We start from the raw sequence: 23,984 nt of genomic DNA, 5'->3' as shown, positions 1-23,984 counted from the left end.
CAAATTGAGGAAAGGCAGTTGTTGATTCTGCATTGTGGTGTGCGTGTGTGTATGCATTTGTTTACGAACATGTAATCTGGTTTCTGTGTCATGTGCTTTGGTAAGGGCTTGTAATACCGTCATCATTGCTTTAATTTCATAATATGTAGATGTTATCAGTTTTAGATGCTGTTTAGCATTTTAAAGATTAATTTGAATAGATGTGCAGAAATTTGCCTTTAGGCAGTGGGTGGTTGATTGCTGGAACAAGCTTCCACCTGTCATTGTGGAAGTTGACTGCTTAAATAAATTTAAGGCAGTTTAGACAAACTGTTTGAGTCAATCATCAAACAGTTTTGGTGGTTGACTCTTCCCATTTCACCCAAACCTTTCCATTTGGGTGAAATGAGAAGGTTTTTTTTTTTTTTAATTTGGCTGATGCTGTATACAGCATCAGCCAAATAAAAAAAAAACCCTTCCCATTTTATAAGCTTGCTTTCTTGTATCATATGCTAATGCCACAAAATAATTCACCACAAAGAACACACTGGGGTTTACATCTCCATCAAGTTCAATGCAATTTGATGGTTTTGCAATGAACTTGATTTTAGATGGTTGAACATTGAATTATATTGAATCACATTTTCGTGTTTTGAACTTACTAATGAATCGTAGAAGGCTCATCAATGTTTTTTTTTTTTTTTAACTTGCAATACCACTAGACATGTTCTTAATATCTAGTGCTTTAGCAATAATCTACCATATATGGATATCTTAATGTGATACATAATTTATGATTTATATTTAAAAAAGAGCAAAATAAAAAACAATGAATTTTATGCAAGAACTGAGAAAGATATAACTTCAGTTAAAAAACACTGTTGCCCCCATGGTATTTACTTGTATGTAGAGCTTTCTATTCCAGGATCTAATACGATCTTATGATTAACTTGATCGACGTTATATAGGTAAATATCGCAAAGTAACTATGTTTTTGAATTGTAGTTATATCTTGGTGACATTACTAAGAAGGTAAAGAAAGAAAAGAGAAAGTTAAAAGTAATGACGAAAAAATTTCATTCCTGGCATCGCCCATTTATTTTTCCAACTAGCGCATGGCAGTAAAACATAATACACAGCACTGCAGCTTCGATATATGTTATATATGGATAGCCTATGTGATCTATATGAATTTTAAAAAAAGAAGAAAAAAATCCGAATTTATATTGGTCCAATTTTAATTTGGGGTGGTACGACAAATCTTTCTAAAAGACTCAAATATAAAATTTGTCAAATTATATGTGGATGGACAGATAAAATGATAATTTCTGGGTTATTGTTCTGATTTTAATGAAATATGATATGGCTCTACAAATCTATCTTTCTAAATGGCCCAAATATGAAGTTTCATGAAAATCCATTCACTAGTAATCCAGTTATTACATGAGGATGCAAAAAAAAAAAAAATAAATAAAATAAATAATAATAATTGTTGGATTTCAATTGGTCAGATTTTAATGAAATTTGGAATTTTTCGACAAATATAAAATTTCATCAAAATCTCTCCAATGAGAGTCAGGTTTTTACATGCAGGTGGACGAACATGGTGAAGACAGCAGGTGCACTATGCATAGATGTTATCATGCCTAAAAATTAATATTAATTGCTGGATTTATATTGGTTTGATTTTAATTAAATTTAGAAATGCTAGACAAATTTTTATAAAAGAGCCAAATATAAAATTTCATTAAAATCAGACCAATAGAAATGGATTTCTGTTGGTCTGATGAGGACATGTTATTTTTCTTTTTATTCTATTTATTTATTTTATGCAACCATGTAATAAATCGGTTCTCAGTGGATGGATTATTATTTCTTTGTCCATTCATCCGTCCTCTCTGCTCATAATAACTCGACTCCTAGATGGATTTTCGTGAAATTCTATATTTCAGATCTTTGAGAAAGATTTGTCAAGCTTACTCAAGTTTCAATAAAAGGGGATCATTTCTATTGATTTCAATTATTTTTATTTATTATTATTTTTTCAAACATTCATACACAGGCGTATTTGGGGGGAAAGGGGGAAATGCCCCCTTAACAATGTGTATAAGTGCTTCTAAGTATTTCTATAAAAAAGCACTCAACCTGGTCATCATCCCCCCCCCCCCCGATGATATCTTCATACGATGCAGGCTCTTCATATACCATACATTGTAGCTGAAGCACTGGATATTAATGTTTGTTGTCGTTAACTGGTTGGAGGGATGAATGGGCAATGTGATGGATGTGTAGAAACAACATTTTCTCATTTCATGAATAAATATCATTGCTTTTTTTTATAAATAATGAATTATTACTATATTTTGATTTTCCTGAAATGTAATGCCTGTACATTAACTAACTTTCTACTTGTGGGTGGACAAAGAAATAAGAATTGTCAGATTTTTATTTGTCCAATTGTAATGAAATTTGGGGCGGCTTGACAAATCTTTTTAAAAGGACCAAATATAAAATTTCACAAAAATCCTGTTGCAGCAGTGTGTTGTAACTACTGTCATTAACAACCCTGCCAACCTTCATATCGTCTGCAAACTTAGACATTTAAGCCTGATATACCTTCATCAATGTCATTAATAAATAAAGAAAACAACAGTGGACCCAACACTGAACCCTGGGGGACTCCACTAATAACATTATGTCCACAAAGAGCAGTGTCCATTGATTACCACTCTCTGCCTTCTCCCAATCAACCATCCTGTTATCCATAGCAGCAATTTGGCCTTAATGCCATACTGCTCCAATTTGTACAGTAGTCTTCCATGTGCAATAGTCAAAAACGTTCCAAAAATCAAGTGTATGATATCAAAATAATTTTTTGCCTCCAGTTCCTTTGTGACCACATCATAGTATCTAGTCAAATTGGTCAGACAAGACTTCCCCTTAACAAACCCATGCTGTGTCTGAACATAACTGCAGTCTTGTCTAGATGATCCTGCAGGGCTTCTTTAACTGGTGTCTCCATTAATTTCCCCGGAACAGAAGAACTAACAGGTCTGTAATTACCCTTTGATCCTCCTTTGTGAATTGGGGTCACACGATATTTGCAAAATCTTGTAGAAAATTGGGGCTTTTAATTACAAATAAATCATCAATGTATCTAAACATGCATAGTTCATCCATGACCACCAAATATGGAGGATGCGGAAAGGTCAGGGAATGACCACCACATATCCCTGGAGCAATATGGCCTTAGTTGCTAATGCACCTAAAAACTAAATAAATAAAATAACATGCATAGTTCAGTTGGTAGCAACTTTCCCTCTAATTTTTTTTTACAGTTGCCACTGCTCTGAGCAGAAATTTTTACATGACCTGATGTCTGCATTGCACTTTAAAAGTTTTCTGAACTGTACATAATAAGAACATTTACAATGAAAATTGAAAAACTTCATATTTTGTATTTTATTTATTAATTGAATGGTACAATAAAAATCAGCAGAACAAAGAAAATTATTTCACGTTTCGAGAACTTTTTCTTGTCTGTCCTTATTAGAAATCCACTGACTATAAACACTATCTAGATTAATTTCGCACCTAATAATCATCAGACCACCCAAATGTTCAGTTTCCAGTCTATTTCTAGATTTACATTTGATGGAATTCACGACACTTAATCCACGTTCACATTCAGCACTAGAAGCTTGAAATCTTCCACAGATCTCAACAAGAATTGACAGTTCTTCAAATTCTTTGTTTCTGAGTATGTAGTTCATCATATCAGTGAACAACTCAATTGAACCACTCTTAACCTTCTCAGAAACAATGAATTTCAAATCACAGTACTGATACGATATTATTGCGGCAATGCTTTCATTTATTGTAATGGTAGCTGAGTATTTTTTATTAGTTGTATAACATTCTCTTCTCCAAATTCAAAATTGGTTGCGTTTGCCATAGCAGTTGGGTCAAAAGCTTGCCATTCTCTTAACTCATCATCAGGAAATCTATTGTCCAAGTGATTACACACACACGTTTAATGAATAGAATAATAAGCGTAACATCAACGTCAGAACTTATAGATGAAAGCAAATCTTTTACTTTGTCACTCCAAGCCGACCGGGCTAGCCAGGTGGGTAAAGTGCCTGCCTGGCGACCCAAAGGTCACGGGTTCGAATACCGCCTTGGGCTTGGATCAAAGTACCGCAAAAACCTTGGGAAGTGCATTATGGCCACAGAAGCTGATGTGCCAACAACTACCAAAAAAAAAAAATTTTCACTCCAATAAATAGTATGGCCAAGATACTGTGACCTTATCTTGTTAATTTTTGCTTTTGCATACTGCAGTGCTTCAAAACTTAAAATACAAAATTAACATTTTCTGTACAGAAATATCTGTACTTTCATCAGCAATTAATGTATTTAAAGCAGATTTCCACAATTCTCCCATTATTTGTTTCCAGTACAAAGCTGATACACTTAACAAATTTAAACACATAGTTCTTGCTGTGCCAACTCTCTGGTATATTTACATATTTGGACACACATGCATGAATTTCTTGCATGGAATGCATTGAAGCATTAATTTTAATTGCTAAGATAATGTTATCAATCAGCACCTTGACCATATTAGAGTCAGACTTCTTTTACACAGTTTGTTCCAGTCTTGCTTCATGCTCTTTTGGAGTTTCAGTTAACGTTCTCAAAATTCCACCTTTCTTCTGGTTGCTTAATTTGGTAACTGCATGTACAGGAATTTTCTGGTTGAGGAGATGCCATTTTAATTAATCTAACTTCTATTCTTCCCATATTTTTCCACTACCAAACTTGCCCCCAACTTTCGCCTCACACAAATGGTGCATACAACATCACCAGTATCCCGATATTTAAAAATATCGGCAATTGTTATTTTTTTGTTTTTGATGTGAAGATGGTAATTCAGTTTCTACAAGCTGCAAAAGCCATTCCTTCTTAATTCTTGCACAAGCTTTGTTCTTCAAAACATTTAACTCTCCTTCAGCCTTTCTTTTTGACATCATAGGGATACTAAAAATAATAATTATTATTTGGCAATATCAAACAAATTAATTAAGTGAAGAAACTTTTAATTTTACAGAAACTAATTTTTATCTTTTTCTAACAATTTTTAATAAAAATTACAATTTTCGGTGCAGGGTTCACCTTTCACAGCTTCTACGTTATTATCATCCAGTTTTGTATGCATTCCTTGCGACTGTTGATGGTGCTTACAGCAGGGTTTTTAAAAGAAAATTTCAGCTGCACGGCCACACACCAGTGCAGCTTAAAGGAAACATTGGTTGGTAGTGAAGTTTCTGACCAGTATAGATAGAGGTTAGCTATGATATATAATCAGTGGTAATTTAGGAATTATACCTTACCAGGAGCTTAGAAAGACCCTCTCGTACGGCTACAAATTCAGATTATACACAAAAAACAACCTTACTACTGTCAAGAAGCACCTATATAGGGACCTACTTAGCTTCTTCTTCATAAAGCTAGCTTACAAATGTAACATTCCATAGAAACTTTCCAAATATGGATAAATACAGTTTACAAAATTAATCAACAACTATAAGACTGTAATATCATATAGATCTCCTCCTACAACTAATATTAACTGCAACTTCACCAAAATTAAACAACAATTATTAGGATTGCATAAACAGTGTATCATCACTCCTGTTAACAAAGCATCCAACAGTTATGCCTTCAAATGCAAATCCTTTTACTGCCATACCTTAAATACAGAACTCAATTCCAGTGTAACTTACAAGCCTACTACCAATAACAGCAGCATTATTACAAAAAAGTTAATAGCTTTCAACAAAAAAATTAAAGTTTAACATTAGTAATTACAGATTTTCCTACATGTACTTCAAAACCAAGTTCCATAACAATCCTATTGGTTTCAGATTTATTACTTCATGTAAAAACAGCTATGCACATAAACCTGGTAAACCTTGGAACAGTTACTCAACCCCATTATGAATATCCTACCTGGCAGTAGAATTATTATCAATAATTGACTTGTATTAGAAGCCCTAAAAAATAGTAATACTAACAACACATACAAACATTTGATATCAATAGCCTTTTCACCAGTATTGATCTAGCCAATTTGAAGTTAGTTTTAAACAAACTGTACAATAAATATAAGCATATAATAAACTGCAAACCAGGATATCGGAATAATTTAATCAACCTGTGTATCTCCAATAATTTCATCTTTAATGGCAAAACAGGCTACCTGCAAACCAAGGGAACTCCCATGGACAATCCTGCTAGCTGTGTCATAGCTAACCTATACTACAGGGTGATTCACTACCAGTGCGACAAACTTGCAGGAGGTGTAGGGGGCACAAAGACGAATCGGTATCACATAGCATTGCAGGGTCCGAAGTGCCTTCGTCATGCGGTAGAGGACGTTGAACGGGAGGTCGCGTGAACAGCGATCCCGCTGGAAGTCAGCATTTGCGAACCAGTTCCCGAGGCAGTAGGATGGATGAGTATTCAAACGTTGAACTGGCCGACATGCACCTCACGTATGGAGCTGCGGACCGTAACGGGCGTGCTGCTCTGCGCTTGTACCAGGAACGTTTCCCGCGCTCCTCATCATACGATTTTCGCACGTGTGCACAGAAGGTTACGTGCGACTGGTTGTTTCACGAGAGGTACCATGAATCAAGAGCGAACGACGAGGATGCCAGACAATGAGGAGAATGTCCTACGTCTTGCAGAAGGCAGTACGAGTACTCGAATGATAGGCCAACGATTGGGTATTTCCCAATCCACTGTATGGAAGTCAACAAACCAAATAAGTTCATACCATCTGCAACGCATCCAGTCATTGGAGCCTGCGGATTATCCACTCCGGAGGACATTTTTTTACTTGGTTTCTTCAACAGAAACAGTTCGCAAATGCTGACTTCCAGCGGGATCGCTGTTCACGCGACCTCCCATTCAACGTCCTCTACCTCATGACGAAGGCATTTCAGACCCTGCAATGCTATGTGATTCCGATTCGTCTTTGAGCCCCCTACACCTCCTGCAAGTTTGTCACACTGGTAGCGAATCACCCTGTATAGTAGTCAGAAACTTCACTATCAACTGAACTATGCGGGTTTAGATACATTGATGATTTATTTGTAATTAACTGCCCCAATTTTCTACAAGTTTTTGCAAATATCCTCCAGAGCTCACACTGGAAAGAACCAAGTGCAGTAACCTTACTGCCAATTACTTAGATACCCTAACAGAACTCAATTCCATTGATATTAATAGCTCACATACTACAATCAGTAGTTATAACAAACGTGATGCCTTCAACTTTGTGGCGCATTATAGCCTTAGTTGCTAATGCCAATAAAACCCAACCAACCAGCCTTCAACTTTAATGTAGATAACTTCACCCACTGGCACTCTAACATTTCAAAAAAGGTACATTCTAATATCATTCTTTCACAATGTATCAGGATAGCTACCGTATGCAACAGCAACAGCTTGATTATTGATAACATCAGAAACCTTTACAATAAGCTTTTGGACAGTAAGTTTCCTCCAGCCTACCTTTATTACAATTTCAACAAAGCACTCCATAACATCAAACATAAAAAGATGTTTAACCACCTAACAGATATCCATAATATTTTCACTAGCTGATATCTGACTGCTCACAGGCTTGTACATATTGTACAGATAATTCCCCCAGCCTCTGGTGTCTTACAGTCTAGAACACTTGTATCTACCGAGGGGGTATTGATATACATTGAAACTTCCCTTTAATGGACAGCCATGGGGAACGAGAATTTGTCCATTAGAAAGAAGTGTCCACTAACAAGAAGTCTGAGGGAGAAAAAAAAAGAAAGAAAGAAAAATCGTTAAACGTTTAATGTAAAATTAAATTAAAATATATACAGATTTTGAACAATATTTTTGTAAATAATATACAGTTACATACACAAGAGATAAGGAAAAATCGTCAAACGTTTAATGTAAAATTAAATTATATACAGATTTTGCACAATATTTTTGTAAATAATATACAGTACATACAATTGTGCTATGCATATTATGACTTTATCTTAAGAAAAATACATACAGTAATCACTTATGTTCTTCTGCACCTTCTTCCGGCTGATAATTTTGTTTTCAACATTTGTTTGGAGTGAAGAAACCATCGAAAGTCCTTCAGTATCTTCTTCAGCAGCGAAAAATATTTTTAAACGATTGATTTGTGGAGCGCTTCTTCCATTTTCATTGGTGGTTCGTCATTAATATGTTCTTCAACAGAATGACTTCCTTCCATTTCTTCATCCTCATGAGGAACTTCTTGAACAATATTGATGATAATGTCGTTGATATCTAGTGCACCATCTTCTGTAGTGAGGTTCGAGTCTATATCTTTGTAGCCAGGGTCACTTGTAGCTGAAGTATCCTACATTATCAATAGATGTTGAAGTTCTTGTTGCTCCACATTGCTGTTTACAACTTCACTTTTTGCGTATGAGAAGCCAGACTTTACAAAACAGTTCACGACAGTTTGTTTTCTAATTGCGTTTACTGAAGAGGAACTCCATTGAATCACATCTAGGATGCTGATTTTCTTTTCAAGGTCACTCGCACATGTTACATCGTTTGTGTTTTCAATGAGATGTCTTAAAACACGTTTTCTGTAGTGAAGTTTAAAATTTTTTATTATCCCTTGATCCAAAGGCTGACACTTTGCAGTTGTGTTTGGTGGCAGAAAAACAATTTGAATGTCGGACAATTCAATGTGCGGGTGAGATGCAGCATTATCCATGAAAAGAATAACTTTTCTGTTTTGACGAATCATGTTTTGGTTAAAGTGACTTATCCATTTGCTCATGATATCTCATATCATCCATGCTTTTTTATTAGACTTCCAGTCAACATTCAAAAGATTCAACTTTATGCCCTCGAAACAACGAGAATTTTGTGGTTTACCTATAACAAGAGGTTGTTCAAAGTCTCCCGACATATTTGTACAAAATAGTACAGTCAAGCGTTCCTTAGAAATTTTTTCGCCCTGGCACTTTTCGTTTTTTAGACTCATTGTTTTTTCAGGAAGAGCTTTAAAAAATAACCGTTTCGTCACAGTTGTAAATATCCTTAGCTTCAAAATCACGATATAAATCTTCCAATTTGACGGTCCACTCTGTTACAACCCCAGTATCAACAGATCCATCTTCACCCCTTACGGTTTTCCAAGAAATTTTATGCCAAGTTTTGAACTTGTCTAGCCATCCCACAGAAGCTTTGAACTCATTTAATCCCATAGATTTCGCAACTTCCGAAAAGAAAGCCTTTTCCCTAATAATAGGCCCATTAAGGGGAATTTTTTTAGCACGTTTGCGACAAAACCACTCATGCGTAACATTGTCAAATTGAAGTCCAACAGTTTTCGGGAATGATTTTTTAACCTGATCATTTCCGTGTTGCCAAAATTGTTTGAGCAGTTAATTTTTTTTCTTTAGGATGTTGCTTACCTGCATCTTCCCAATTTTGAATTTTGCAGAGAGATTGCGAACACTATTTTTTTGCCGATCATACGCATTACTGAGTTCAACTTCTTTTAAAGGTAAATGTTTACGAGAGGACATTGTGCACTTCACACGACACTGAACAAAACTGAAAACTGAAACTCAAAAGACGAAAGGCTGACCAAATCCCCCCCCCCTCCACACACCGAATTCATCAGAAGTTTTACATGTGCCTTAAAATTCTTCAAAAAGAACCGCGACGTAAACCTTGATAAAATTTAGAGAATCGGAAATAGAAAATAAACACACGATTGAGGCAATATGTGGAAGAAAAGCTCCTAAAAAAAGGGCAGTGAGCTCGCCCGCTGTCCGTTATGGGGAGATCAAATTAAGTGCTAATCTAAATGAGACAGTGCAGATTGCCTGTCTGCCTTACAAGAATGTCCGCTAGATAGAAGTTGAAAACACATTAAAACCAATAGAGAGTTGGGGAATTTGAAAATGTCTGTTGTAGAGAGATGTCCGTTAGAGAGAGGTGTCCATTAGGAGAAGTTTCACTGTATATACATTTCATTTTAATTCTGTTTTATTTCATTTTATTCTTTTTTCTATCTTTATTTTAACATAACTGACTTAAACATATGAAGTATACTCCCAGAAATAGTTCAGGGTCCTATTACAAGAATGGGAAATGCAACCCCAGGCTGCTCGAACCCACTTAATTTTCCCTCTTCTTATGAACTCTTTTCACTGTCATACTGCACTATATTTTTATTTCTCGTGAGCCATTAGTTTACTGAATGCAATATCGGGATGCAATTTTCTACTATAACATGCTTTGTAAGCTTATCATTTCTCTATTCTCCTGGAACATACTACTTCATTTGTTTAATTCCGGTCTCCCAATATACCTTCTTACTTTTAATTTTAATTTTGTCTGACTTACTGTCTCCTTTTTCCTACACTTGGGGACGCTGTGACATATTATAAATACTTTGAACTGTCTAGCATTAATCCTTTGGCTTCCTCCCTCAGCAGTGCAGAGTGTCTCTCTCCACTGTCAGTATACCAGCATGACTCCTGTTTTGGTATTCCAAAACACAGGAGTCCTGCCCGTATAGAAAAAAAGAAAATTTTCTTTTCTTTTTTTTTTCTTTTTTTAAAAAAATCTTTTCTCCTTTTCCCTTTCTCTTTTGGATCAGCCATGCAAAATAATACCCTTGCCTATCGCCACTTTTTGACTTTACTTCCGCCACCGCTTTATATAAAATTCAGTATGGCTTCTTTGTTTCAATAACATGCTATATATATTTCATGTCAGAAACAGATGCCTTACTTCTTGCTGTCTTTCGTGTGGTTTCAATGGTTAACCGTTGATGGAGACGTTGAAATCATAGGATATACAGCATTAAATACTTGTTTTTATTTTATTATTTTTATTTTTCATGTACCATCTGGGTTTTTCGTAGTTTTGATTCCCGGTTCTGCTAGCTCGTTCCCATTCTCTTCTTTGCTTTTTACTTACCTATAGGCGCCTCCATAGCCAGGTGGGCAGGAGCAGCAGTGCGTAGCACATGCTTCTTGATTAGACCGGGGTTCAAGCCCGTGACCACCAACTACGGAGGATGCGGAAAGGTCACACCGCTTATCTCCGGAGCAATATGGCCTTAGTTGCTAATGCGCCTAAAAACCCAATAACAAACAAAACTTACCTATATATATATATATATATATATATATATATATATATATATATATATATATGTATGTATACACATATATATATATATGTATATATCAATGATAGTATATATATATATATATATATATATATATATATACTATCATTGAATTTTATTAAATATTAACATTAATTAAATTATAATAAAGTGAATAAATAAATAAATAAGCATTCATTAGAGGCAGCGACATGCAATTCCTCCATATGAAGCTGAAATACATCCAATATTTTAAATTAAATAAAATTAAATAAAACATAAAATAACCCAAATAAACAAACGAACGAAAAAAAGAATAGACATAATAGTAGCCCGATAACCCTTGTATAATTTCGAGTTTTAAATCCGATTAATAAAAACTATACAAATTTTAGGATAATGCCAATTATATAATAATTTAGCGGTACACCCCCCCCCCCCCCGAGAGGTACCAGTTCCGAAAGACGTGAAATATCACCAAAAGAGGGTTAAAGGAATTACCAAACGATAACAAAATCAAAATAAATTAAAATAAATATAGACTGACCATTATGCCCCATATCGACAGAGGACCACGAGGCCAATAATGGTCATGGAATCGCTGCATTTCAATCGCTATACAAATCGTCGCCGTGGTGAAAAGATCGAAGTACCAATTCACCCTCCCTCCTCCGATTGATCCACCAGTGCAGAGGATTTGCACGGCGGTGGTCCTTATGCAGGATTATTATATATAAGGCTTTACGTTTGTCATACAGTTTGGTGTGTATAGTATTATTAACTATGCATATGTCTAAGTCTAGGAAGGTAGCTGATTTAGAACTGTTTGTGTTAGTACATTCTAATATTAATTCAGGCGGGTAGTGTTTAATAGCTTCTGTGAGGAAGTTAGGCATGTTAATAACAATCAAATCATCTATATATCTGTATAGAATAATGTCCTGTTTAAAGTTATTTTCAAAATGGTGAAGGTATAAGTTAGCGACTAGGCAAGAGCTACAGGCTCCCATAGCAATGCCTATGTGTTGTCTATATATGTTGCTGCCATTAAATATGTAGTTGTTGAAAATGAAAAGGTTAATGAGGTCGTGCCAGTAGTATTTCTGACATATATATATATATATATATATACACACATACATACATACATATGCATACTTTTTTTTTTTTTAATTGGTTCTGTATTATTATTATTGTGTATTATTAGTTCTGTATATATTTGCAAAAACATTTTAGTATTAGTCTTTATGGAAAGCCAGATTCTAACCATTGTAAGCATGTCAATAATTCTATAGTTACCTTAGATTAAATATCAACTGGAAAGAAACAAACAATTCTATAAAATATCTTATTAGTTTACGACTGAAAATGAATTGCTGCAAATGTAGATAATAAAAACCATTGGACAAAAATTTCAGAAAACCAGGACATATATGTATTCCCCAAAAAAAACTTTTAGAACACTGGGACAAATACTGGAACACCAGGGTAGTCTGATCATGCTGCCCTAGTTAGTTAGCTGATAAGATGAACAGGACAAATTGAACTGAATGAAATGAATATTTATACAGAACACTACATTTAAAGTACAGCTGGTCAAGCTAACAATTATTTTTAATTGAATGAATCTGTGATAACTGAAAAAGCATTGAAGGAGAATCTTTTTTTTTTTTTTGGTCAAGCTAACAATTATTTTTAATTGAATGAATCTGTGATAACTGAAAAAGCATTGAAGGAGAATCTTTTTTTTTTTTTTTTTTTTTTTTTATGTGAACCCCAAACACGAGAGGTGTTAGAACCTATAGTACTTAGTACCGTGCTTGGGTTGGAGATTGAGAAGACGAAAGAAGATATTTGTTGACATTGGACTTGAACTTCTGTAGATTGTAATTTTCAGGAAATACGTATGAAGGAAGGTTGTTCCAGAAAACAGCAGTTGAATGAATAAATGAAGAAGATGAAAAGTTGGTTCTGTGGGTTTGAAGTTGGACAGTAAATGGATGTTGGCTGGTGGCAGCACGTGTTCGGACTGTTTTGAGAGAGAGAGAGCGGCAATTATAGAAGCTAATTCAGAAGAACAGTGCCCATGGAAGTATCTGTAGAAGAGGCATGCAGCAGAAACAGTGCGTCTATGAGACAGCGAGTGGAGAGACTCTGTTAGAGATGAATCATTAATTAACCTAACTGCCCTCTTCTGAATGGAATCAAGAAGCCTGAGAGAGGTTTTGGGGGCACCACCCCAGATGTGGGAACAATATTCCATGGCAGGGCGGATTTGCGATTTATACAGAGTGAGCAGCTGTTTGGAAGAAAAGTAACGGCGAGAGCGAAAGAGAAAACCAAGTTTTTTAGATGCAGAGGAAGCAATATTTGTAATGTGCTTGTGCCAAGAGAGATTAGAAGTCAGGGTAATCCCCAAAAGAGATATATCCTTTTGCCTAGAAATTGGAGTGTCACTAAAGATAAGCATAGGAGCAGAAGAATCCTTTTTGCGAGATATAAGACAAGACTGAGTTTTAGAAGGGTTAAAATCAACTAAGTTGTCTTTGCCCCACTGGAGAATTACCTGAAGATCGGCATTTAAGGAATTGGTAGCAGATTTTCGAGAAGTTGAAGCTGATTGAGCAGGACAAGGTTTCTCAAAATGGAAAGTTGAATGCAATGTGCTATCATCGACAAAACTATGGATAGGATTTCCAGTCAATGGAAGAAGGTCATTGATATACAAGAGGAAAAGAGTGGGGGAAAGAACTGAACCTTGGGGGGACACCAGCATTAGTGGAGAAGTTAGAAGACAGAGCCATCAACCATCACCCTCAGTGAGTGATCAGAGAGAAAACTGGATAACCAATTACTAAAAACAGTTGGCAAACCATAAGATGGAAGTTTGTTTGGAAGACCTTTATGCCAAACACGATCAAAAGCCTTTGAGATGTCGAGAGCAACTACTTGTGTTTCACCGAACCTTTCCATTGAATTAGTCCATAAATGGGTAACATAAGCCAGAATATCACCAGTGGATCGACACTGACGGAATCCATACTGGTGATCGTTGATCAGACGGAAGGTTTCTAGGTAGTTTAAGAGTTGGCGGTTAATTGATTTCTCCATTACTTTAGAAAGAGTAGAAGTAATTGCAATGGGACGATAATTGGATGGGAGGGATTTGTCACCCTTTTTAAGAACTGGCTGGATATGAGCAAATTTCCAAGCAGAAGGAAAAACACCTTTAGAATAAGAAAGTGAAAAAAGGCGGCAAAGAATAGGAGTAAGTTCAGGAGCACAGGTTTTGAGAACAAGTGGAGAAATACCATCAAGACCTGGAGCTTTCTTAGCATCGAGATTCATCAAAATCCTTCTGATATCCTTTTGATGGAAGACCACAGGAGGCATTGAATGGAGTGTGTTGGGAATGGTGGGAGGTGTTTTACCAAGATCATTAATACATGAGCTGGAAGAAAAATGGGATGCTAGCAGGTCAGCTTTATCCTTGGCTGAAGTGACAACAGAACCATCTGGTTTGGACAGAGGTGGGAGCAGAGATGGGCAAACGTTGCGCCAATAGCTTTGGCAAGAGACCAGAATGCCCGGCTACCATTAGGGCAAGAAGCAAGTTTTCTACTCTTAGCCTGTTCAAACTCTAGTTTGGACTGATTAATAACTGCTTTACAATTGTTGCGAGCTTTGGTTTAGGCAGAAACTGAAGAATTAGAAATAAGCTAATTACGATATGCAACATTCTTCTCTTGGACAGCCTTAGCACATTTATTGGAAAACCAAGGTTTAGATAAAGGACGAGATTTTAAAGTGGAGTGTGGGATAAAGGATTCCATTCTTGCAAGAATAATTTCACTGACACGATCTGAGCAAACGTTGACATCAGAACTTTTGAAACAGTAATCCGACCAAGGAAAAGAAGAAAAGAAGTCTCGCAGGTCATTCCATTTTGCATTCTTGTAATGCCAAACAACACGAGGTTGGGAATAGCCTTGAGATAAAGGTTCCATTGGAGAAGAGACAATCACCAAGTTGTGATCTGAAGTGCCTAAAGGAGCTCTCACTTCGACTGTGTACTTAGAAGGGTTGTTTGTGAGAAAAAAGATCAAGCGTATTGGCTGTATGATTAGGATTGTCCGGTATTCTTGTAGGTAAATGAACCATCTGTGCTAGGTCATTAGTAATTGCAAAAGCCTCAGCATCTCGATCTGCTGGGTTGGTGTGACTAGAAAACGGAAGCCAGCTGGGGTTGTGAACATTAAAATCACCAAGGTAAATTACCTCACTGTTAGGAGAGTAGGACTGGAGAAAGTCAAGTTGCAACGAGAGGAAGTCAAAGAGCTCCAAGTGATTAGTCGAGTTGGGAGAACGGTAGAGACAACAGATGAATTTGACACAATGAGGTAGAGAGATTTTAAGCCAGAGAAGATCAAAGAGAGGAGATTCCAAATTGCCAAGTCTCTGACAGGGAATATCAGAACGGACATATGCACAAGTACCACCTTTGAGGCGAAAGGAATCATACAGCGAATAATTTGGGCATCTGAGATGAGCAGTAGTAGAATCAACCGATAACTGAGATTCTGTCAGAAAAAGTACATGAGGTTTGGCAGACTGCAAGTGGAAATGGACATCGTTGAAATTAGAATTGAGACCACGTATATTTGTGAAATTAATTAGGAAGTCCTTGGGAGGTTTAGATCTTTTCGCAGATAAGCTTGCTCTATTAGTTTGACAATTCATGGTGTATTCAATAGTAAGAAAAAGTGGGTGGGACATGTGATAAGAATATACCCAGATCCTTGACATTACGTGGCCTCGACAATGCTCCCCGCATACACACTACTCGGGCTCCCTCCAGTCACTATCTGGCAGAGTAGAGGTAGCAAGATTATACACTAGCTGATCCGGAAGCCTCCTAGAGAGTTACCAATAGGTTCGGTCCGGTGTACTAACTAGCGGCCGGCCTGCGAAAACCGTTTTAGAGCTTGTACCCTCGAAATGTAAGGAATATTGGCTCTCGCCACAACGTTCATCATAACCTCAAAAGTCATCAATCATACTGCATGATGGAAGAGATAGGGAAGGGTTGACCGGAACTTAGCTCTAGAGACTAAACATGGGTTCCACCACTTCAAGCCTCCAATAAGCAAAGTGGTGGTATTTCACCGGTTGATGAGAGTCATCTTCCACCTAGTACTGCGTGGTAACATAGAGGGGCGGCGTTCCTCCATGTGGTGTGGGCGCCACACCTCGACCCCTGCTTACGTTGGTTCACACCTGGGTGGTCACCCACCATGTACTTGTGCATGGGGGTTATACCCAGGATTACTAACAGTCCCACCATCGTGAAGGTGCAAGCAGAGGATTTGGCTGTCACAGACCGTCCAGACGTCGCCGAAATTGGGTCCACTTGACTTGAGTGTCACCCCGAATATCAGTTCCATCAGCGTTTTAGACTCCCAGGTAGCAAGTACAGCTTGTCTGGCATATCTGAGAGAATGTCTGTGACAACCTCAAGGACGACTTTGAATCATTTGAATTTGAATTTGAACATTTGAATTTTTGAATTTGAATCATTGAACTTTTAGCTATAATAATGAAAGTTTCCTTAGACTTGAAAAGTTTCCAGAAGATTTGGAGATGTGCAAATATCTCTAGTCTTCTGAAACTGAGCGTGTAAAGTCTAAGGAAATTCTGTGGAAGTAAAAATTATCGAATCCATTATTAAAAGTAATGTACTAAAACTTTTTAGTTTGCAAGCCTGTATTATTTTCAGCATGTCTTATTTTCAGTAACGATACTGATGAAGTTTTGCAAGTATTACACTTTGGTTGTCAAAATTTGGAAGTGATATTTAAGGTATATAGGGTTGTTAATGGAAATTAACAATTAGGTATGTTGTTAAAACAAGATTAAAATGAATTACATAATTATTCCCTAAAAAGTGGCACTTAAACTTTAATACTCATAAATGCAACATTCTGTATTTGGGCAGCAGCAAATTTAAGCTGGGGGAACCATCAAAGTAGTAATATAATCAAAAAGAAAGTTCTCTCGGCCGTAATTAAAATCAAGATTACTACTAAGCAAAGAAACAGTTTGCTGGCAAAGTTGAAAGAGACCAGTCATCCTCAAAAATTTTGTTTAATAACAGATACCCAAAGTTGGATCTGAAGTATTGACATTCGTTTATTATTATTTGGTATATTGAATGTACCTGTTAGTAGGAAAAATTAGTTTTAATATTTCTAGTTTTGAGGCTCATTAAATAATTTTAAGACAGATGAAGTAAAGTGTCTAATTTTATTTAAGTTTTAGTATTAGTTAATTATGATTGCTTGAAACTGTTTTTATATTGTGTATCAAAAAACCAGCTCATAAGTTTGTTTTTATTATTTATTTCAAATATTACCTCTATGAATATGCTTTCTTTTATTTATTTTATCTATACACAGTATAATTTTTTTTTTTTTTTTTTTTCACTTTTTCAGGTCGCTATGTAGGAAGTAGGCCAATTAAACTGCGAAAAAGTACCTGGAAGGACAGGAACCTTGAAATAGTTAAAAAAAAGCAAAAAGAAAAGGAAAAATTGGGATTACTATGATAGCAGTGCATATTAGGTTGGTCATTAACTTGTAACATAACTGTTTTCTGCAATATAGTAAAAGCCCAGTTATTCATGCTTCCACAAATCGGAAGGTGCATGCATCTGACAGAATTTCAGATAATTTATTCAGATAATTCAGATTAATATATGACCCATCATAAAATGCCACAGAAAATACTGAAAATGAGAAAAAGAATTGCACTTGGATTTGAGAAACTAGCTTGAATTAAATACTTGTTGCACTTTATTACATTTATTACTCAGTTTTTTGTTAAATAGCACAATACTGAGGAAACTGATAAAGTTTCAGTTTATGGTCCTTACCATTACAAGAGAAAAAAAATCGTCCCCCCCCCCGCCCCCACTAATACTAAAAATGTCAAACTTACAAACAGATTAATTTCTAAAATTTCATTTCTAAGTGTTTAAAACCAGAAATGCATTTTCCCATAGAAATAACACTATAAATCAGAGATGAGCACGGCGGCCATATTTTTAAAATTGTTAAGCAAGACAACTTGAAACAAAATGTGTCGTTGTTGTTGTTTTTTGGTTTTTAGGAGCATTAGCATCTAAGGCCATATTGTTCCGGGATATGCGGTGGTCATTCCCTGACCTTTCCGCAGCCTCCGTATTTGGTGGTCACGGGCCCGAACCCCGGTCTAATCAAGAAGCGTGTGCTACGCACTGCTGCTCCTTCCCACCTGGCTACGGAAGCACAAAATGTGCAGTATAACATTTTTCCCTTAAAAAATAAAAGGAAAATATAAAATTACAATAAAAATACATTTTTTTTTTCAATCAGTCAATCATAGTATTTATTTGTTATATGATTGTTGATAATATGTATCTGTCCTATATAAACTATAATATTTATAACAGTTATTTTGAACACATGCAATATGAGCCACTTTCATAAGTGCAATATGGCCTGTGTAGTGCCACTGCACTTAAAACCCCATCAACAACAATAACAGTTATTTTAAAAATTGCGAGGAAGACTACTTTTACTTTATATATTTTTCTTTAGATTTCACTAGTTTTAAAATTTCTTCTCCTTCCGGAAATTTTAAAAAGTTTTTAAATTCGGAACAATACATGTTAGTTTTCTTTCACCATAAGTTCGGCTTCTAAATTTTCTATTAAAACAAAGTTTATCTCTTTCCGCCAAGCAATTTTCATTAAGCTGAAAACTCTTTTTGATGAAGCATATAAATGTGGTTATTCACTGTACTTCACGATATCTTAAATGATTATTACTGTTTAAAGTAATAATTATTACAGTAAATGGTTATTACTGTTTAATGTAATAATTATTGTAAATGATTATTACAGTGTTTAAAGTAAAATTTTGTGGCTCTTGTGGAGTATTTGAGTGAAAATACCTGTGATAAGAAGCACCAGCATTCTTGAAATTGCATTGGTTACATTATACTTCATGGAAGGCATCCCTCCAAAAAAAAAAAAAAAAAACACATACACACACTGTATATGTATTTACAAGGTATGATCAAAAAGTTCAAGGACTTTTGATCTCACCTGGAGAAGAAGCTATGACTTTGTATCAATAAGTTGTGGCATTGTAGTAAATTACAAATAACATGTTCAGTGACTCTTCTAGACATTCATTAATGCATGAATCACCCTAAATTAATGTCTAAATTAATGCACCTTGAATAGGTGTTATATGTGTTTCATCACATTTTAAAATGAATAATTTTTACTGAAGAATGAATTTGCATCAAATTTTGTTTCAGATTGGGGAAATGTGCAACCAGAAATCCTTGAAATAATAAAAAAAAACAGCACTTGGAGAAGATGCTAGGTATCATTCAAACACTTTTCAGCAGTTTGCAAACTGATCCTCACACCGGCCACTTTTCAACTTCAAAACACAAGTGATTCAATCACTTGTGTTTGTGGTCTGATCAGGAGTGATTGGTCAGTGTTTAACTATCCATGAAGTTGCTATTAAAATTGGTATTTTTTGTGAGAAATATCCTTAAATTTTAACACAAGAGTTAAGAAAGAGGTGCAATTCAGCCAAGTTTGCATCCTCACAAGTGTATGGCTGTGATCTGGAAACAAAGGAGTAAACCTCTCAATGGAAGACACTGACTGCTCTAAGTCCAAAAAAAAAGCAAAACAACCTTAATCAAATGTGAAGATCGTTCTTATTATATTTTATTACTCATAGGGCATTGTTCATTATGAATTTGGCCCGAAATATTAAACAGTGAACTAGGAATATTACAGCAGTATGGCAATTGCATGATGCTGTTCAGAGAAAAGCTGAAGCTTTGAAGTTCTCTAAGCAGTGCTGACAGGCTACTAGTACAGCTTATTCGGGTTTTGTCAGTGATATACAGGAATTTCTCTAGCAGAGTTAAGGAGGTGATTGTACCATTGTATAAAGTTATCAGTGGCTCTGTTGTCAGGGAAATGGGGAATATATTGTACATAAAGGATATGTGGAACAGGATCAGGGTATGTCTGCCAGAGGTAATAAGTGGAACAGGATCAGAACATGATGATGTAGAGCAGATATCATCTTTTAAGGGGCACAAAAGGTGATACTGTTGTACACATTGGCACTAATCACATTAAGAGTAGGAGAATGGCGAAATTACTTAATAAGTTCAGGTCAATGTTGAATAAACTGCGAGTTAGGGTTGAATTTGAAAGCGTCTGCAATTCTGCCAAGAAATGAATAGGAAGAAGTATATTATGCGAGCCTTGTCAATCAATTCGGCCCTGGAGAGATTGTGCAAGGCTCATGGGGTAGAATTTTACTCAACCTGGTCTGTGCTTGTTAACAGAAACTGCATTGCATCTACAGGGATGGGATACACTGACTGCTCTAAGTCCAAAAAAAAAGCAAAACAACCTTAATCAAATGTGAAGATCGTTCTTATTATATTTTATTACTCATAGGGCATTGTTCATTATGAATTTGGCCCGAATATTTGGGTGCAAGAATATTTGCTGATGCTATTGATATGGGTCAGAAAACTGTTAGCTTGGTGGGGATATACGGACCGATAGATCAACAGCAGCCACTGGCAGAGGTGAAAGCCATTCTTCCATTGCTTCTATTGGAATGAGCAGCAGTCTAGAAAACAAAGTGCTGGAGATTTCAGAGACAGCAGGAAGTCATCGCTGAGCAAGTAAATACGTGGGCTGTGTTAGAGTAGCTAAGAATAAGAACAGGTGCATGTATACTTGCATGTACATCAATGCTAGGAGTCTAGTAAATAAATTTGATGAATTTGAGATGCTGGTCAAAACATCAAAGGCAGATATTGTTGGAATATTCAGAGACATGGTGTCACACAAATATAAGGTAAGCAGAATTGGAATTTGTGAAGTACAATGTGTACAGGAAGGACAGACAGGATAGGAAGGGAGGAGGGGTTATGCAGTTAGTTAAGAAACACATAAAATCTAAAGAATATGCAACCAGTTGACACGGGTGGACAGTGAAATGTTAAGTCAGGTGTAACAAAGCACTGGGAAAGCAAAATTGAGAGTGGGAGTGTGTTATAGGCCTAAAGACTCTATTGAGTATAATGAACAACTGTACAGAGAAATAGAGTGGGCCAGTAAATCAGATTGTCTTATAATGAGGGATTTTAACTTTCCAGATATAGACTGGAACTTGTGGGTTGGTGACTCACAAACTAGCAAGGCCCCGGGTGCCAAGCGTATTTCGAGGCCAAGCGATATTCTGGTGATATATAGAGCGCTCTTCTAAAGTGATTGAAGTTATTTCCTTTTAAGTTCCTACGTTTCTAGCAAAAGCCTTTCTTTTATAACTAGTTCTATACTTGAAAACCACAAGTTAGAACACAGAAAGGAAACACACCTTTCTTTTTCCTATATTTCTTGTTTTATTAACCAACTGACACTTCAACCGCTTGGCCTCCGAGCGGCACTGCTCCTGCCTCCCCGTGGCGGGGCCGGTAATCTGGGGGAAAAGTTATCCCCCAGGGCTAAAAGGAGCAACGATGGATAAAAATGAATATCCACCTCTAGAGCCTTCAAACTCAAGGCTAGACAAACCTAATGATGAAGACGTGAACCAAGCAAAAAGGCTCCGAAGAGAAGTTCAGTGCAATGAAATGCCAAACTTTCTGGTGATACACTCTCTCTCCAACCAACCTGTAGGCAAATTATCACCATTCGTCATCCAAAGATTTCTGGAATCGATTGCTGGAACACCAAAAATGGTTAAACGACTGCAATCTGGAGACCTATTAATTGAAACAGCCAACTCCAAACATTCCGAGTGGCTGCTCAAAACAACGACATTCGGTGGCCTGCCAGTATCTATTACTCCGCACAACACCTTAAATTCCTCGAAAGGCGTTATAACCGAATGGGACCTACTTACAATATCAGAAGAGGAATTAGTTAAAGAACTGAGTAATCAAAAAGTAACCAACGCCAAACGCATAATGACCAAAAAAGATGGAAATCTCGTCCCAACTAGGTCAATCATTTTAACCTTCAGTACCCCAGATTTGCCATCCTCAGTAAAAGCTGGCTATTTAAACTGCCGAATTCGGGCTTATATTCCTAACCCGATTCGTTGTTTTAAATGCCAAAAATATGGACATTCCCAACAAGCATGCAGAGGAGAAGCTATTTGTCCTATTTGTGGTTCCAAGGAACATACACAAGCAGACTGTTCAGCATCAAGTCCCATTTGCCCTAACTGCAAAGAAAGTCACCCAGCATTTTCAAAATCCTGTGAAATGTGGAAAACAGGGAAGAAAATTCAAAAATATAAAATTGAACACAAAGTCACATACCCTGAGGCACGCAGACAGGTTATGTTGACCATGCCCAGTCGTTCATATGCGTCTCACACTCGAAGCTTTATTTCAACAGCAGTACAAACAGATGTATCAATACCCCCCAGCACATCTATGGCTAATTGGGTTAAAAATACACTATCTAATTCAGGAAAAGACACACATCAAACTAAAACCAGTGAATCGACCAACACTCCAATCAGCATCCCAACTGATACTCGGACAGTCTCGCATGATAAAGAAAAATTAAAAACTACCAAAGACAACAAGAAACCTGAATCATCCACCAATAGTATGGAAGTAGATGTACACTCAGATCTTGAGGAACCCATACTAGAACTTCATGCAAATGACACTATGGATACTGGGCGCCCCAGCTTCCCAAAAAAAGACCGGAAAAAGTGCTCAAACAAAAAACAGTCTGATGAATCATCCTCAACTAAACCTAAATGAACCACAATATCTTACAATGGAATTGCAGAGGTTTTCGTTGCAACACTGACGATATTCAATACTTAATTAACCGATATTCTCCAGCTGCCTTCTGTCTACAGGAAACTTACCTGACCTCACAAATTTCTCCTTCGATAAAGAACTATTGCCTTTATCGAAGAGATCGAAATACCGCTAATGCTGCCCATGGTGGGGTAGCAATCCTAGTAAACTCGAAGATCCCAACTCGACATATCCCAATCCAAACTGAAATAGAAGCTGTTGCTGTTCGCATAACTCTCCATAGTGCAATAACACTTATCTCAATCTACCTACCACCAAACCGTTCTTACTCTTTAAGAGATCTTGAAGACCTGTTTATACAGATACCTCCACCTCTCTGTATATTAGGGGACTTTAACGGGCACCACCCATTATGGGGTTCTCCCAAATTGGATAGACGTGGCCGACTAATTGAAAGCTTTTTAGAGGCACTAAATTTCAGTATACTCAATACTGGTGCACCGACACACGTACAGCTCCCAGCAGGACACACATCAGCAATAGACCTCACAATTTGTTCACCAGTACTAGTCCCAACCATAGAGTGGAATGTAATAAATGATCCCATGGGCAGTGACCACTTTCCAATAGTATGCAACTTTCTGATAGCAAAGACTCCTTCAATTCAACCGTGCAGAAAGTGGAAATTTGTCCGAGCAGACTGGGCAAAATTTCAATCGTCAATCGACCTTGATGAGGAAAAAATCCGCCTCCAACATATTGATGATGCCACAGATTACATCACGTCGCATCTTCTAAATGTGGCTAAAAATACAATACCACTATCAAATCCCCCGGGCCGAAAACATCATAATTACTGGTGGAATGACAAATGCACCACAGCAAAGAG

The 23,984-nt window shown here is 36.6% G+C and overlaps 1 protein-coding gene across 1 annotated transcript in view; it reads left to right on the top strand.

Moving 5' to 3' along the window:
- Window positions 1–23,984, top strand: part of LOC150085710 (RNA-binding protein 42) — a 209,564-nt gene that overhangs the window by 165,812 nt on the left and 19,768 nt on the right. The window contains exon 5 of the mRNA XM_090373458.1: window positions 17,707–17,835. Coding sequence (XP_090229584.1) covers window positions 17,707–17,819 — 113 coding nt within the window. The 3' untranslated portion in view covers window positions 17,820–17,835. The remainder of the gene's footprint in view (window positions 1–17,706; window positions 17,836–23,984) is intronic.

This window comes from Mastigoproctus giganteus, chromosome 5, assembly GCF_048544385.1.
Source record: "Mastigoproctus giganteus isolate SK-2022 chromosome 5, ASM4854438v1, whole genome shotgun sequence".
NCBI classification, from domain to species: domain Eukaryota; kingdom Metazoa; phylum Arthropoda; class Arachnida; order Uropygi; family Thelyphonidae; genus Mastigoproctus; species Mastigoproctus giganteus.
The sequence above is the reverse complement of the archived record's forward strand: the minus strand, read 5'-3'. Positions and strand labels throughout refer to the sequence as shown.